General features: G+C 41.4%; 1 protein-coding gene across 1 annotated transcript; it reads left to right on the forward strand.

The window, feature by feature from the left end:
- The first annotated feature begins 1,374 nt into the window (after window positions 1–1,374).
- On the forward strand, window positions 1,375–2,310 carry LOC142246002 (olfactory receptor 5M5-like). The gene has a single exon (XM_075319036.1). The coding sequence runs from the start codon at window positions 1,375–1,377 to the stop codon at window positions 2,308–2,310; it is 936 nt and encodes a 311-aa protein (XP_075175151.1).
- Window positions 2,311–13,703: the final 11,393 nt, after the last annotated feature.

Below are 13,703 nucleotides of genomic sequence, written 5' to 3' on the forward strand. Positions count from 1 at the left end.
AATTGAAAATTATCATTTTTCATAGTAGGTCCCTTTTAAGATACACAGATAATAGTTAGGAATGGTCGAATACTTTGATTATTCAGCTTCGCGAATATTTTCCGAATACCTCGCCGCTATTCGTGAATATTCGATGCGCAGTGTAAGTCTATGGGAAACCTGAATAACAACTATTCGGTACTATTCGGGCTTCCCAAAGACTTATGGGCACTTTGCACACTGCGACATCGCAGGTGCGATGTCGGTGGGGTCAAATTGAAAGTGACGCACATCCGGCATCGCATGCGACATTGCAGTGTGTAAAGCCTTGATGATACGATTAACGAGCGCAAAAGCGTCGTAATCGTATCATCGGTGCAGCGTCGGCGTAATTCATAATTACGCTGACGCGACGGTCCGATGTTGTTCCTCGCTCCTGCGGTAGCACACATCGCTGTGTGTGAAGCCGCAGGAGCGAGGAACATCTCCTACCGGCTTCACCGCGGCTTCCGTAGGATATGCGGAAGGAAGGAGGTGGGCAGGATGTTTACATCCTGCTCATCTCCGCCCCTTGCTCCGATTGGCCGCCTGCCGTGTGATGTCGCAGTGACGCCGCACGACCCGCCCCCTTAACAAGGAGGCGGGTCGCCGGCCACAGGGACGTCGCACGGCAGGTGAGTGTGTGTGTGAAGCTGGCGTAGCGATAATTTTCGCTACGCCAGCTATCACCACATATCGCTGCTGCGACGGGGGCGGGGACTATCGCACTCGGCATCGCAGCATCGGCCTGCGATGTCGCAGTGTGCAAAGTGCCCCTTACATTGTGCATCGAATATCCGAATAGTGGCGAGGTATTCGGAAAATATTCACGAAGCCGAATATTTGAGATATTCGATCATCCCTAATAATGGACTATGCTGGTGTATATAGAAGTGTAACATGTTCAAAATGTTCCTTGTAAAATGACTGATCCAAAGAGACACATAAGAATATCATTATGGCAACAGAGGTTTTCCAAAGCACGCTTGTTACCAATAGGCAAGGTTGAAAATACTCTATTCATAAAGCTCTAAAAATTATCTGGATTTTAAAAACAACAATATCTAAATATAGAGTCTTGCTGAAAAATCTCTTGAGAAAGGATTCTCTTTAGAGATCATGGGAATTGAACTGTCAGGGGCCAGGGCAAAGTGTATATAAGTGTAGGCGCTGGTCTTATTGTCTTATATGCTGGTTCTTGAATTAAAATATTAAGGATTTACAAGCTCAGACTAGAATACTGGTATATTGGTTAAGTCCATTGCTAGTACTGTGACTCTTCATGCTTCTGCAAGCCTGATACACACATTGAGGTAACTGTACCACATCATTTATATGGCTACATGAGTGACAATCATGACTAACAACACGGATATAAAGGTGTTTTACCTCTATGCTTTTGCAGACATGAGATTCAAGGGCTTGTACTTTGCTTTGTTCCTGATTGTATACCTTGTCACAGTAACTGGTAATATTTTTATCATTGGCCTCACAATAATAGATCATGTTCTTCAGACACCAATGTACTTTCTTCTTAGAAATTTGGCATTTTTAGATATCTGCTACACCTCTACCACACTTCCACAAATGCTTGTCAATTTATTATTCGAGCATTCATCTATTTCCCTACCGGCATGTATTGTCCAGCTATATGTCTTCCTCTCATTAGCAGCCTCTGAGTCTTCCTTACTGGCCACGATGGCTTATGATCGATATGTTGCCATCTGTAATCCATTGAAATATACAGCCATTATGACTAGAGATCTTTGCCTCCGCATGGTTGGTGGGACTTGTATAATTGGGGTCATTTTTGGGACAATTCATACTGTTAACACTTTTAGATTGCCTTTTTGTGGTTCCAATGTCCTCAACCATTACTTCTGTGATATTCCGCCTTTGTTGAAGATTTCTTGTATTGATACTTTTCCTAATGAGGTTACTGTGTTTGTGGTTGGGGGCCTCCTAATGCACGGCTGCTTCTTATTGATATTTGGATCTTACATACAAATATTGCTTTCAGTCCTCAGTATTCCAAAAGGAAGTGGGCGAATGAAGGGCTTGTCGACATGCGTGTCCCATCTCATTGTTGTTCTGCTGTTTTATGGAAGTGGCAGTTGTATGTACTTCCGCCCTAAATCTAAAGTTCTTGCCGATAAGGAATGGCTTCTTTCTCTGTTTTACACGAGCATTACACCTCTCTTAAACCCCGTCATATACAGTCTGAGAAACAAAGACATTCAAGGGGCATTCCAAAAACATTTTAAGAAAAATCGGATGCATGGGCATTTGTAAGATTTCTGTGACAACTATAGATGATTAAATCGATTTAATTACTTTGAAAGTCCTGAGGAATATCAACAATTTGCCATTCAAAAAAATGAACGCACATTGGAGAAAATGGCATCTTTCAAGGAAGGCTGACATTACCTCAGCTGCAACTGAACAGGCTTACCCAAAATGCACTGAAGCTCTCACATCATATGGCATTGTGCAGCCAATCAGGAGGGATTATAATGGCCTGTATAAAAAATGAAGCAGTGAATGCATCAGCCATGTAAGCATTATCATTGGATAGCGAGAGGACATCAGAGCTCATAAATCAGCAACAGAAAAAGGAAGAGAAAACCATAACACATTGGATACATAATCCAGACAGTAATATATTGGATAACTTAAGCAGTAAAGAAGATGAGAGAAATCGCCTGTGAATCATACAGGGATTCAATTCATAAAGTCAAGTAAAGACAGTGATGGTACCAGCAGCTGTAACAGGGTGATTGATCAGTGATATGATGTATCCGGCATCTGTCTTGCTTTATTTGACTTTCAATTACATCGTTTTTCTTTATTATTAAAGGGGTTGTCCAGCAAACTAAGTATATTTTAATCAACAGATCTTGGAATAATAATAAGTTCCACCATTAAATATGGTTAAAAAAAAATTCTTATGGTGAGATAATCCTGTAAATGTGTCCCTGCTATGTGCTGTGTAATAGCCGTGTTTGAGTGTACAAGAAAATGGTGTGATCATATCACAGCTTCTGAGCAGGGGAGAAGGCAAAGGAGTATACAAACATTAAAGTGTGGGATCACGGTTGCTGGTTTCTGAGAGGTAAAACATGTTTAAAAGCAGGCAGGGAAATGTTTTACCTCACAGAAAGAATCAGCTGCAATTCCATGCTATCCTGTCTATATACTCATCCCATGCAGTAATATCTTTATACTTTTTTGCATTCCATGTGGTATGATCAGCCCATGTCCCTTTGTGGTCAGAGATGGCCTTTATACAGTACATAGCAGGGACACACTTACAAGATTATCTCAGCACACAAGGATATATTTTATAAACACATCCAATTGTGGAACATATTATTCCAAGAATGTCCTTTGTTCATAGGACTACTTCTTTCATGCCCTCACAAGTGTGAAACAACACAACCGTTTTCCCAGAAAAAAATAAAAATGGGAAATCAGTGTTAGGCCTCTTTCACACATCAGTGAAAAACACAGACGTTTTTCACTGACGTGTAAAAATTGCATATGTCCCTCCGTGTGCCGTGGCACTAGTGGGTTGGCCATGTGCAATCCGTGATACGTTATCCATTATCCATGATTGCATATGCATGTAAATTATTATTACCTGTCCCCGCTCCTGCTGTCCGTGGTGCTGAACTCTTCGCCTCTGCTGTGTTTCTGCCCCCGCCGCAGCTACTTCCGGGTCAGATGTGGCTGCATACATGAATATGCATGAGAATTAGCAGCCAACTTTGAAGCTGAGGCAGCTGAGGCCGGTGACAAGAAGCGCTGGAGAAGGTGAGTTAAAAATGCTTTTTATTTTCAATGTCCGTGTTTTACTGGTTTGCGTTTCATGGACCACACCATAGTGTGGTCCGTGGGACATCAGTGATGTCAGAAAAAAACGGACATGTCTCCGTACAGCAATCACGGACACGCGTGTACACCTCACGGAGACACGGTTGCTGAAAAATCATTGATGTGTGCGCAGACCCATTGATTTTAATGGGCCTGCGTATGTCCGTGATTCTGCTACATATAAAAACAGTAACATACGTACCAGAATCACTGATGTGTGAAACAGACCTTAGACAGGTGATTGGACACAAGTTCTGTACTAAGCTTTTTTATTTCTTGGTCAATATTTTTTGTGAAGGGTGAAATAATAGTTTTTATAAAATACAAAAAAAACAAAACAAAATGCAAATATTAGAGTGTCACTGTCTATGTCACAAAGTGTGCGTGTCATAAACACAATTTTTTTTCTTTGCACATCTATTTTACAAATGTACACACCACATTAATATAGCACCAAGTTGCAGGTACTGGGATTTTGATTGTGTACCTATCTTCCATCTTTAATTCTATACTTTTGGAGGAGGAAGGTTGAATTTTGTTGAATTTTTTTTAAAAAAAATGTAAAAATATAGACATTTAACAGCTTGTCTGGTTATGCACATCTGTTTTACTATTCCAATTTCTCAACCTAGAAGCCACATCTATATTGCAGCTTGAGGCCTCATTTTGCTTTCTCACATGAAACTACCAACCTTACACTTCTTTTTACATAATTTTTGAATCCCCTTTATATTATTAAAAAAAAATAAAATCTGTCAGTGCACTGTTATCAAACGGGCTCCTGTCTAGTTCTGGGTTACCATCTGTGTCTATGGCGAAATCACTTTGCCAATGTGTTTGTTTCAGGCTCACTCCAGACGAGCATATGACAAATTGTCTGAATTTCATACAGAAAACTGGAACAATTATTTTCTAATTTCAGCAGATTTTCATCCCTGTGCCATTTGTGTTTTCCATATGCGTCCGTTTTCATATAACTACATTAAAACAGTTTCCTAACTTTATAACAGAAATCTATCCATGAAAATCGGATGCCACTCTGATGGTCCATAGTTTATGACTTACTCTTTATTAAATATAAAACATATTAGAGATCCTGTATAGTGCTGCTGACCGGTGGGATTCAGGTCCTGAGATACCCAACAATCAATCAAAATACTCCTTTGAAGTCCAGAGCTCCAACTCAATAGTAAGTCTATGGGGTACTTTGCACACTGCGACATCGCTAGCCGATTCTAGCAAAGCCGAGCGCGATAGTCCCCGCCCCCGTCGCACATGCAATATCTTGTAATAGCTGTTGTAGCGAACATTATCGCTATGGCAGCTTCACACACACTTACCTGCCCTGCGACATCGCTCTGGCCAGCGACCTGCCTCCATCCTAAGGGGGCTGGTCATGCGACGTCACATGGCAGGCGGCCAATAGAAGCGGAGGGGCGGAGATGAGCGGGACGTAAACATCCCGCCCACCTCCTTCCTTCCTCATTGCAGACGGGACGCAGGTAAGGAGATGTTCCTTGTTCTTGCGGCTTCATACAGAGCGATGTGTGCTGCTGCAGGAACGAGGAACAACATTGTACCTTAGCTGCAGCGAAATTATGGAAATGACCGACACTACACAGATCACCGATTTACGACGCTTTTGCGATCGTTTATCGGTGCATCTAGGCTTTACACATTGCGACGTTGTTACCGGCGCCGGATGTGCGTCACTTTCGATTTGACCCCGACGAGATCGCAGTAGCGATGTCGCAACGTGCAAAGTACCCCTATGAGTCCATACATTCACTCTCATAAATCTGTCTACAAACCCGTAGACTTACTATTGAGCCCATAGGCGCTGCAAATCTTAGAGCAGTATTTTGAATGATCAGTGGGGTCTCAAGACCTGAACCCCCACTGATCAGCAGCATTGTGAAGCACCTGTCATATATATTTACATAGTGGCAGTTTCACTGAATGTGGTTGAATACAGTCCTAAGAAACCTAAAGGCCCTATTACGATCATTATCAAGCAGATAGTTTACACAAGCAAATGTACGCTCGAAGGATCGCTGTTGTGTTAGAAGGAAAGTCGCTAATCACTCATAAAAATATGAATTATAGCTTGCATTGAGTTATGACACTGTGAAATTTTATGCCGCCAAGTGATAATTTTTAAGCAACTTGAAAGATTTGATTGGCGATAATCAAACGATATTACGATCACTAGCATCTATTACACTCTGCAAATATCGCTTTGTTTTGAACAATATTGTGATTTTTGACCCGTCTAATAAGGGCTTTAGTGTGTTGTACACATGTTTACAAGTCATCTGGAGTACCTGTGATTCAATGCAAATTAATTCAACGCAAATTCAATTTCAATCAAATTCAATCAAAAGATTCGATCATGTCTATTATAATTTATTCCAGTTATTGTAAAATCAAATTATAATCTAACAAGTTACGCTTTTATCTATCTATCTATCTATATCTATCTATATTTATTTATCTATAAATCTATCTATTTTTCTATCTATCCATCATCATCTATCCATCATCTACAGTGCCTACAAGTAGTATTCAACCCCCTGCAGATTTAGCAGGTTTGATAAGATGCAAATAAGTTAGAGCCTGCAAACTTCAAACAAGAGCAGGATTTATTAACAGATGCATAAATCTTACAAACCAACAAGTTATGTTGCTCAGTTAAATTTTAATAAATTTTCAACATAAAAGTGTGGGTCAATTATTATTCAACCCCTAGGTTTAATATTTTGTGGAATAACCCTTGTTTGCATTTACAGCTAATAATCATCTTTTATAAGACCTGATCAGGCCGGCACAGGTCTCTGGAGTTATCTTGGCCCATTCCTCCATGCAGATCTTCTCCAAGTTATCTAGGTTCTTTGGGTGTCTCATGTGGACTTTAATCTTGAGCTCCTTCCACAAGTTTTCAATTGGGTTAAGGTCAGGAGACTGACTAGGCCACTGCAACACCTTGATTTTTTCCCTCTTGAACCAGGCCTTGGTTTTCTTGGCTGTGTGCTTTGGGTCATTGTCTTGTTGGAAGATGAAATGACGACCCATCTTAAGATCCTTGATGGAGGAGCGGAGGTTCTTGGCCAAAATCTCCAGGTAGGCCGTGCTATCCATCTTCCCATGGATGCAGACCAGATGGCCAGGCCCCTTGGCTGAGAAACAACCCCACAGCATGATGCTGCCGCCACCATGCTTGACTGTAGGGATGGTATTCTTGGGGTCGTATGCAGTGCCATTCAGTCTCCAAACGTCACGTGTGTGGTTGGCACCAAAGATCTCGATCTTGGTCTCATCAGACCAGAGAACCTTGAACCAGTCTGTCTCAGAGTCCTCCAAGTGATCATGAGCAAACTGTAGACGAGCCTTGACATGACACTTTGAAAGTAAAGGTACCTTACGGGCTCGTCTGGAATGGAGACCATTGCGGTGGAGTACGTTACTTATGGTATTGACTGAAACCAATGTCCCCACTGCCATGAGATCTTCCCGGAGCTCCTTCCTTGTTGTCCTTGGGTTAGCCTTGACTCTTCGGACAAGCCTGGCCTCGGCACGGGAGGAAACTTTCAAAGGCTGTCCAGGCCGTGGAAGGCTAACAGTAGTTCCATAAGCCTTCCACTTCCGGATGATGCTCCCAACAGTGGAGACAGGTAGGCCCAACTCCTTGGAAAGGGTTTTGTACCCCTTGCCAGCCTTGTGACCCTCCACGATCTTGTCTCTGATGGCCTTGGAATGCTCCTTTGTCTTTCCCATGTTAACCATGTATGAGTGCTGTTCACAAGTTTGGGGAGGGTCTTAATTAGTCAGAAAAGGCTGGAAAAAGAGATAATTAATCCAAACATGTGAAGCTCATTGTTATTTGTGCCTGAAATACTTCTTAATACTTTAGGGGAACCAAACAGAATTCTGGTGGTTTGAGGGGTTGAATAATAAATGACTCTCTGAATAAACTTTTCTCAATTAAAAAAAAAAAAAAAAAAAAAGAAATAACATTCTTTTTTGCTGCAGTGCATTTCACACTTCCAGGCTGATCTACAGTCCAAATGTCACAATGCCAAGTTAATTCCGAATGTGTAAGGCTATGTGTGCACAGTGCGTTTTTCGCTGCGTTTTTGCGCGTTTTTCGGGTGCGTTTTTGGCCTCAAAACTGCAGGACTTTGCTTCCCCAGCAAAGTCTATGAGTTTTCATTTTTGCTGTCCGCACACATCTGTTTTTTTTACCTGCGTTTTTGAGTTAAAAAAAAAAATGGACATGTCAGTTCTTTCCTGCGTTTTTCTGCGTTTTCCGCCCATGCAATGCATTTGAAAAGCGCAGCAAAACGCAGAGATCAAAAACGCAGCAAAACGCAGCCAAAAACGCACCAAATCGCGGCAAAAACGCATGCGTTTTTGATGTGTTTTTTCGACGCAGGTGCGTTTTTGTGCGTTTTTAGCGGCCACCTGCTAAATCTGCAGGGGGTTGAATACTACTTTATCTATTTATCTATCTATGTCTGTCTGTCTGTCTGTCTATCTAGATGTGTTTAATCTTACATCATATTAATTTTTTTTTAAAGATTAGGGATGATAGAATACCTCAAATATTCGGCTTCGCGAATATTTGCTGAATAGGTCACTGCTGTTCGAATATTCGATGCGCAATGTAAGTCTATGGGAAGCCCGAATAACAACTATTCTGAACTATTCGGGCTTCCCATAGACTTACATTGCGCATCAAATATTCGCATAGCAGCAGCCTATTTGTCGGATGTTCGCGAATCCGAATATTTGAGGTATCAATCATCCCTATTAAAGATATTTTTCATTTTAAAGAGTTTTGTCCAAGTTTGGGATGAGAGTCTAGAGTCTCTCCAAGTGACTACAAACACTTGAATCTTTACAGAGTCTCTGGTGCCGGAAGCAAGAGCGAGCGGTAATGTGGCTGCAAGTACATGATTTGCCAACATGCGTTTACGTGTCAACTAAACTTGCTCGGCCTCGCTCAATTAACTTGCTTTGAGCAAGGCCACGCATGTGGTCAGAAGTATGCAAATCACTCTGAGAATCCTGACAACGTGCGATGTATCGGCTGTGAGGAAAGTCATATAAAGTGACTGCAGACTTTCACCCAAACCTAAACAACCCCTTTAAGAAAAGTGGTCTTAAAATGCATTAACACCTGTAAAATGACAGCATATGTTGTTACACTTTATTTATTTCCTCACCAGCTTTCTGCCCACTGTTCCAATATCTGTTTTGTCTGCAGCGGTGATATCACATCGACAGTGCACATTACCGCTACTATCAATCACTGAGCTCAGCACCTCTAATTTCTCACAAAATAACTTTAATACAACATGGCAACATGCTAGCCTTGTGAGGCTGCGATTGACATCATAATGACTCACTGGCTACATATAGACAAATATAGCATTAACAAGCTGGTATTCCACACATCAGAAAATATTTTTAAATTGGAGTAAAAGTAAAAAAGACACATCCGGTTCAGGTTAGTAAAGTCACGTAAACATATTGCAAAAACAAATGCATAAACTGCAAAAATATTTCTGTTCTCTTTAACTCCTTAATGACACATGATGTACAGAGTATGTCAAATACATGGTCCCTGAATTTGATGTGAGCTCAGAAGCCAGGCCTGCATCTTTCCCAGCAGATGATCACTATGTTATTCAGCCATCATCTGCCTCCAACAGCCGCAGGTGGAGCAGACCATAATTTCACTAAACACAGCAGTACTGTGGTATTGCCATGTATAGTAGAATCGATCAGAAAATTGCAGGTTCACTGGGACTAACAAATACAGGGGAAAGTAAAAAATGTTTGAAAAATTATAAAAAATAACTATATATAAAAGGTCAAATCACCCCCTTTTTCCCCATTAATCCTTTACGATCTTTGTAGTACACGCCAAGCCCGCATCTTTCTTGACAAATGATCTCTAAGATAATCAGCCATCATGTGCCTCTAACAGCCATTGGTGGATCAAAGATCTGCTCGCTTCTGTTGACCAGTTAAATCCCGCTGTAAATGCCTGACAGTGGGATTTAACACGAGCCAGCAGGAGAGCGCGTAATTCCCTCCACCCACTGACGCACAAGTAATGTGATTGTGGGGCACCGATGCGTTGCCATGACAGCCAGAGGACAGCTGATGACCCCTTTGTCTGTCATTACGATCCTCCTGTGAATGCAGGCAGAGAGCCAGCATTCATAGGAGACTGTGATTTCTGCTACACAGAGCAGGACTGATGCACTGTTTTTCAAAGCATAAATTTTCAAGTCACTTAATGGGACTAGTAAATGCAATAAAAAGTTGGAGAAAAGGTTTTAAAATATGAAAAAAAATAAAAAAACACAAAAGTTTAATCACCCACCTTTTGCCTCATTAAAAAATATATGTTAAAAATACACATATTTAGTATTACTGAGTTTGTTACGTCTGATGCATCAAACTATAACATTAATTAATATGATGGGTAAACGGCATAACAAGAAAAAAGTCAAAATGCCAGAATTTTTTTTTTTGGGGGGGGGAAGGGTCGAAACATTGCAATAAAATCCAATAAGAGCCATTTAAAAATTTAAAACACTATATCTACTAGAAAATGGTATCAGTAAAAATGTCAGCTCAGGGTGTAAAAAATAAACTCTCACATAGCCCCATATCCTTAAAATGTCACAAAAAGTGTCAACAAAAGTAAAAAAAAATTCTTAATTATATATATAGTGAAAATGGTAAATAAAAACCACACAAAAACATTATGAAATTGCACTTTTTCTGCAATTTCAAAACACTTGGAATATTTTAAGTCAGTCAAAAGTACAACTTGTCCCACAAAAAAAAACAATCCCTCATACGGTGTGGGGATGGAAAAATAAAATAGTTGTGACTCTTGGAAGAAGAAGAAAAAACAAAAGTGAAAAAAATCAAAAATAGTAAGGAAGAATACACATTTCATATTGTTACATTGGTAAAACTTGGAATACATCAAAATATAAAATAAATAAATCCTATCGGTAAATGACGTAACAAGAAAAAAAATGAAAACACCAGAATTGTGGCTTTTAGGCTGCAGCAACAACATACAAAAATACACAAAAATTTTTTAATAACAGGCGATCAATCATCCTATCTATTCCAAAATTATATCAATATTTGGTAGCAAAAATTAAGCTGTCACTAGAGATGAGCGAACCTTTGGGGTTGAGTTCACAAGGCACATTCGAACCTTAGCTAAGGTTTGGTTTGTGACCCAGATTTGAACCGAACCTTGATGGAATTCAGTAATTGGGCAGTTCATCATGACTCCATCCACATACAGCCAGCCATAAGCAGAACACTTTCAGGGGCAGAGTTTTTTAATTTTTATTTGTTTGTTTGTGTGTATACACTGTATCTGATCATGCTTATTTAACCCCAAGTGTTAGCCATTCGAACACTGAGCATCGATAATACCCAAGCACAGCGCTGCTTACTTGAGTATTTTGCACTCGTAACTCTCTCGAACTTTGAACCCGAACTTTGGTTTTTGTAAGTCTTTTTCCAAACCCGAACCTCAAACATGGAACCTCAGGTACGCTCATCTCTAGCTGTCCCACACCTTTATATCCTAAACATTGAAAGAATAATGGCTTGTAGGGAAATGGTGACACAAGCAAAACATTTTTTTTACAAATTCCTGAATTTTTTTTCACCACTTAAATAAAACAAAAACTATGAATGGAATCCCCATATTGGTACTGACCTGGAGAGTCATATTGCCAGGTTATATTTTTGGTCAAATTAACTCTGAAAATAAAAAAAAAAAAAAAAAAAAAAAAAATCAATTGTGGAATTGTGCTTTTTTACTATTTTGCCATACTTGGAATTTTTTCCTACTATCCAGTACATCACATGATAAAGTGGATGGTGTCATTCAAAAGTACAACACATCCCACAAAAAAACAAGCTCTCAAACAGCTATGTTGATGGAAAATTAAAAAACGTTATGGCTGTTGTAATAAGGGTGGAAAAATGGAAAACACAAAAATGAAAAATTGCCCAGTCTTAAGGGGTTAATCCAAATGGTATTAGTATAGCGGCAACAGAAGACAACAAGAATAAATACAAACAGAAACAATATCGCAAATAAAATGAAAGCTAAACGATTCAAGGCACCAATAAAATTCAAAAACATACATTGGGTCGCAAAGTAAGCCTTTCAGAAAAGGATGATAACAACAGTTAAAAGATAGTAAACAGCCCTAGAACCAGGCACATGTAGAAGAGTTACCACAGTAATATATTCAGAGAAACATAATGTAGAAGGTAGCAGGAACCGACAGCATCCAATGCTTGTTTTGCATAAACTCCTATTTACTGGGGTTCTTGGGACTGGTACGTGGAGGGAGACCACGAACAATCGAGAGACAAAAAAGACTAAAGGCTACTTTACACACTGCGATATCGGTCCCGATATCGCTAGTGTGGGTACCCGCCCCCATCTGTTGCGCGACACGGGCATATCGCTGCCCGTGCCGCACAACATCGCCCACAGCCGTCACACATACTTACCTGTCCGGCGACGTCGCTGTGACCGGCGAACCGCCTCCTTTCTAAGGGGGCGGTCCGTGCGGCGTCACAGCGACGCAACTGAAACGTCACTGAACCGCCGCCCAATAGCAGCGGAGGGGCGGAGATGAGCGGGACGTAACATCCCGCCCACCTCCTTCCTTCCTCATAGCGGCCGGGAGGCAGGTAAGGGGAGCTTCCTCGTTCCTGCGGCGTCACACGCAGCGATGTGTGCTGCCGCAGGAATGAGGAACAACCTCGTTACTGCTGCAGTAACGAGATTTGAGAATGGACCCCCGTGTCGCCGATTAGCGATTTTGCAACGATGCAAAATCGCTTATCGATGTCACATGCAACGGCATCGCTAATGCGGCCGGATGTGCGTCACGAATTCCGTGACCCCAACGACTCCGCATTAGCGATGTCGTAGCGTGTAAAGCCCGCTTTAAGGGAGGACAACGGTTTTGCACAATGTCACTTTAATTCTATTTGGATGGATATGTTTGAACCAGGAGGACTGTGAGGGAATTTTGAATAACTCCTGTAAAGTTCTTTGTAGACATCCAATCTGTACATTGTGTTAATTACCTTGTGGTATCACTTGTCTGGTTTTTATAACAATTTTAATAATAAATTAATAAAGGTTAAATTTTAAATACCAGTGCTATATACACCTGCGGTGAAATCATGGACATTATTATTATTATTATTATTATTATTTATTTATAGAGCACCATTAATTCCATGGTGCTGTACATGAGAAGGGGGTTACATACAAAATACGTATACAAGTTACAGTAGACAGACTAGTACAGAGGGAAGAGGGCCCTACCCTTGCGGGCTTACATTCTATAGGATTATGGGGAGGAGACAATAGGTGGGGTGTAGGTCAGGCGGCAGCTCCGCACGGTGGTCGGGCGGCAGCTCCGCACGGTGGTCGGGCGGCAGCTCCGCACGGTGGTCGGGCGGCAGCTCCGCACGGTGGTCGGGCGGCAGCTCCGCACGGTGGTCGGGCGGCAGCTCCGCACGGTGGTCGGGCGGCAGCGAGTTCATTGTAGATTGTAGGCATTTCGGAACAGGTGCGTTTTCAGGTTCCGTTTGAAGTTTGCAAGGGTAGGGGATAGTCTGACGTGTTGAGGCAGCGAGTTCCAGGAGACTGGGGATGCTCGGGAGAAGTCTTGGAGTCGGTTGTGTGAGGAGCGAATGAGAGAGGAGGAGAGGAGGAGATCTTGGGAGGACCG

Source organism: Anomaloglossus baeobatrachus, chromosome 1 (genome assembly GCF_048569485.1).
Source record: "Anomaloglossus baeobatrachus isolate aAnoBae1 chromosome 1, aAnoBae1.hap1, whole genome shotgun sequence".
Classification (NCBI taxonomy): Eukaryota; Metazoa; Chordata; class Amphibia; order Anura; family Aromobatidae; genus Anomaloglossus; species Anomaloglossus baeobatrachus.

Excerpts from the sequence above, each read along its gene's own strand:
- LOC142246002 (XM_075319036.1), top strand. The coding sequence starts at position 1,375 with ATGACTAACAACACGGATATAAAGGTGTTTTACCTCTATGCTTTTGCA.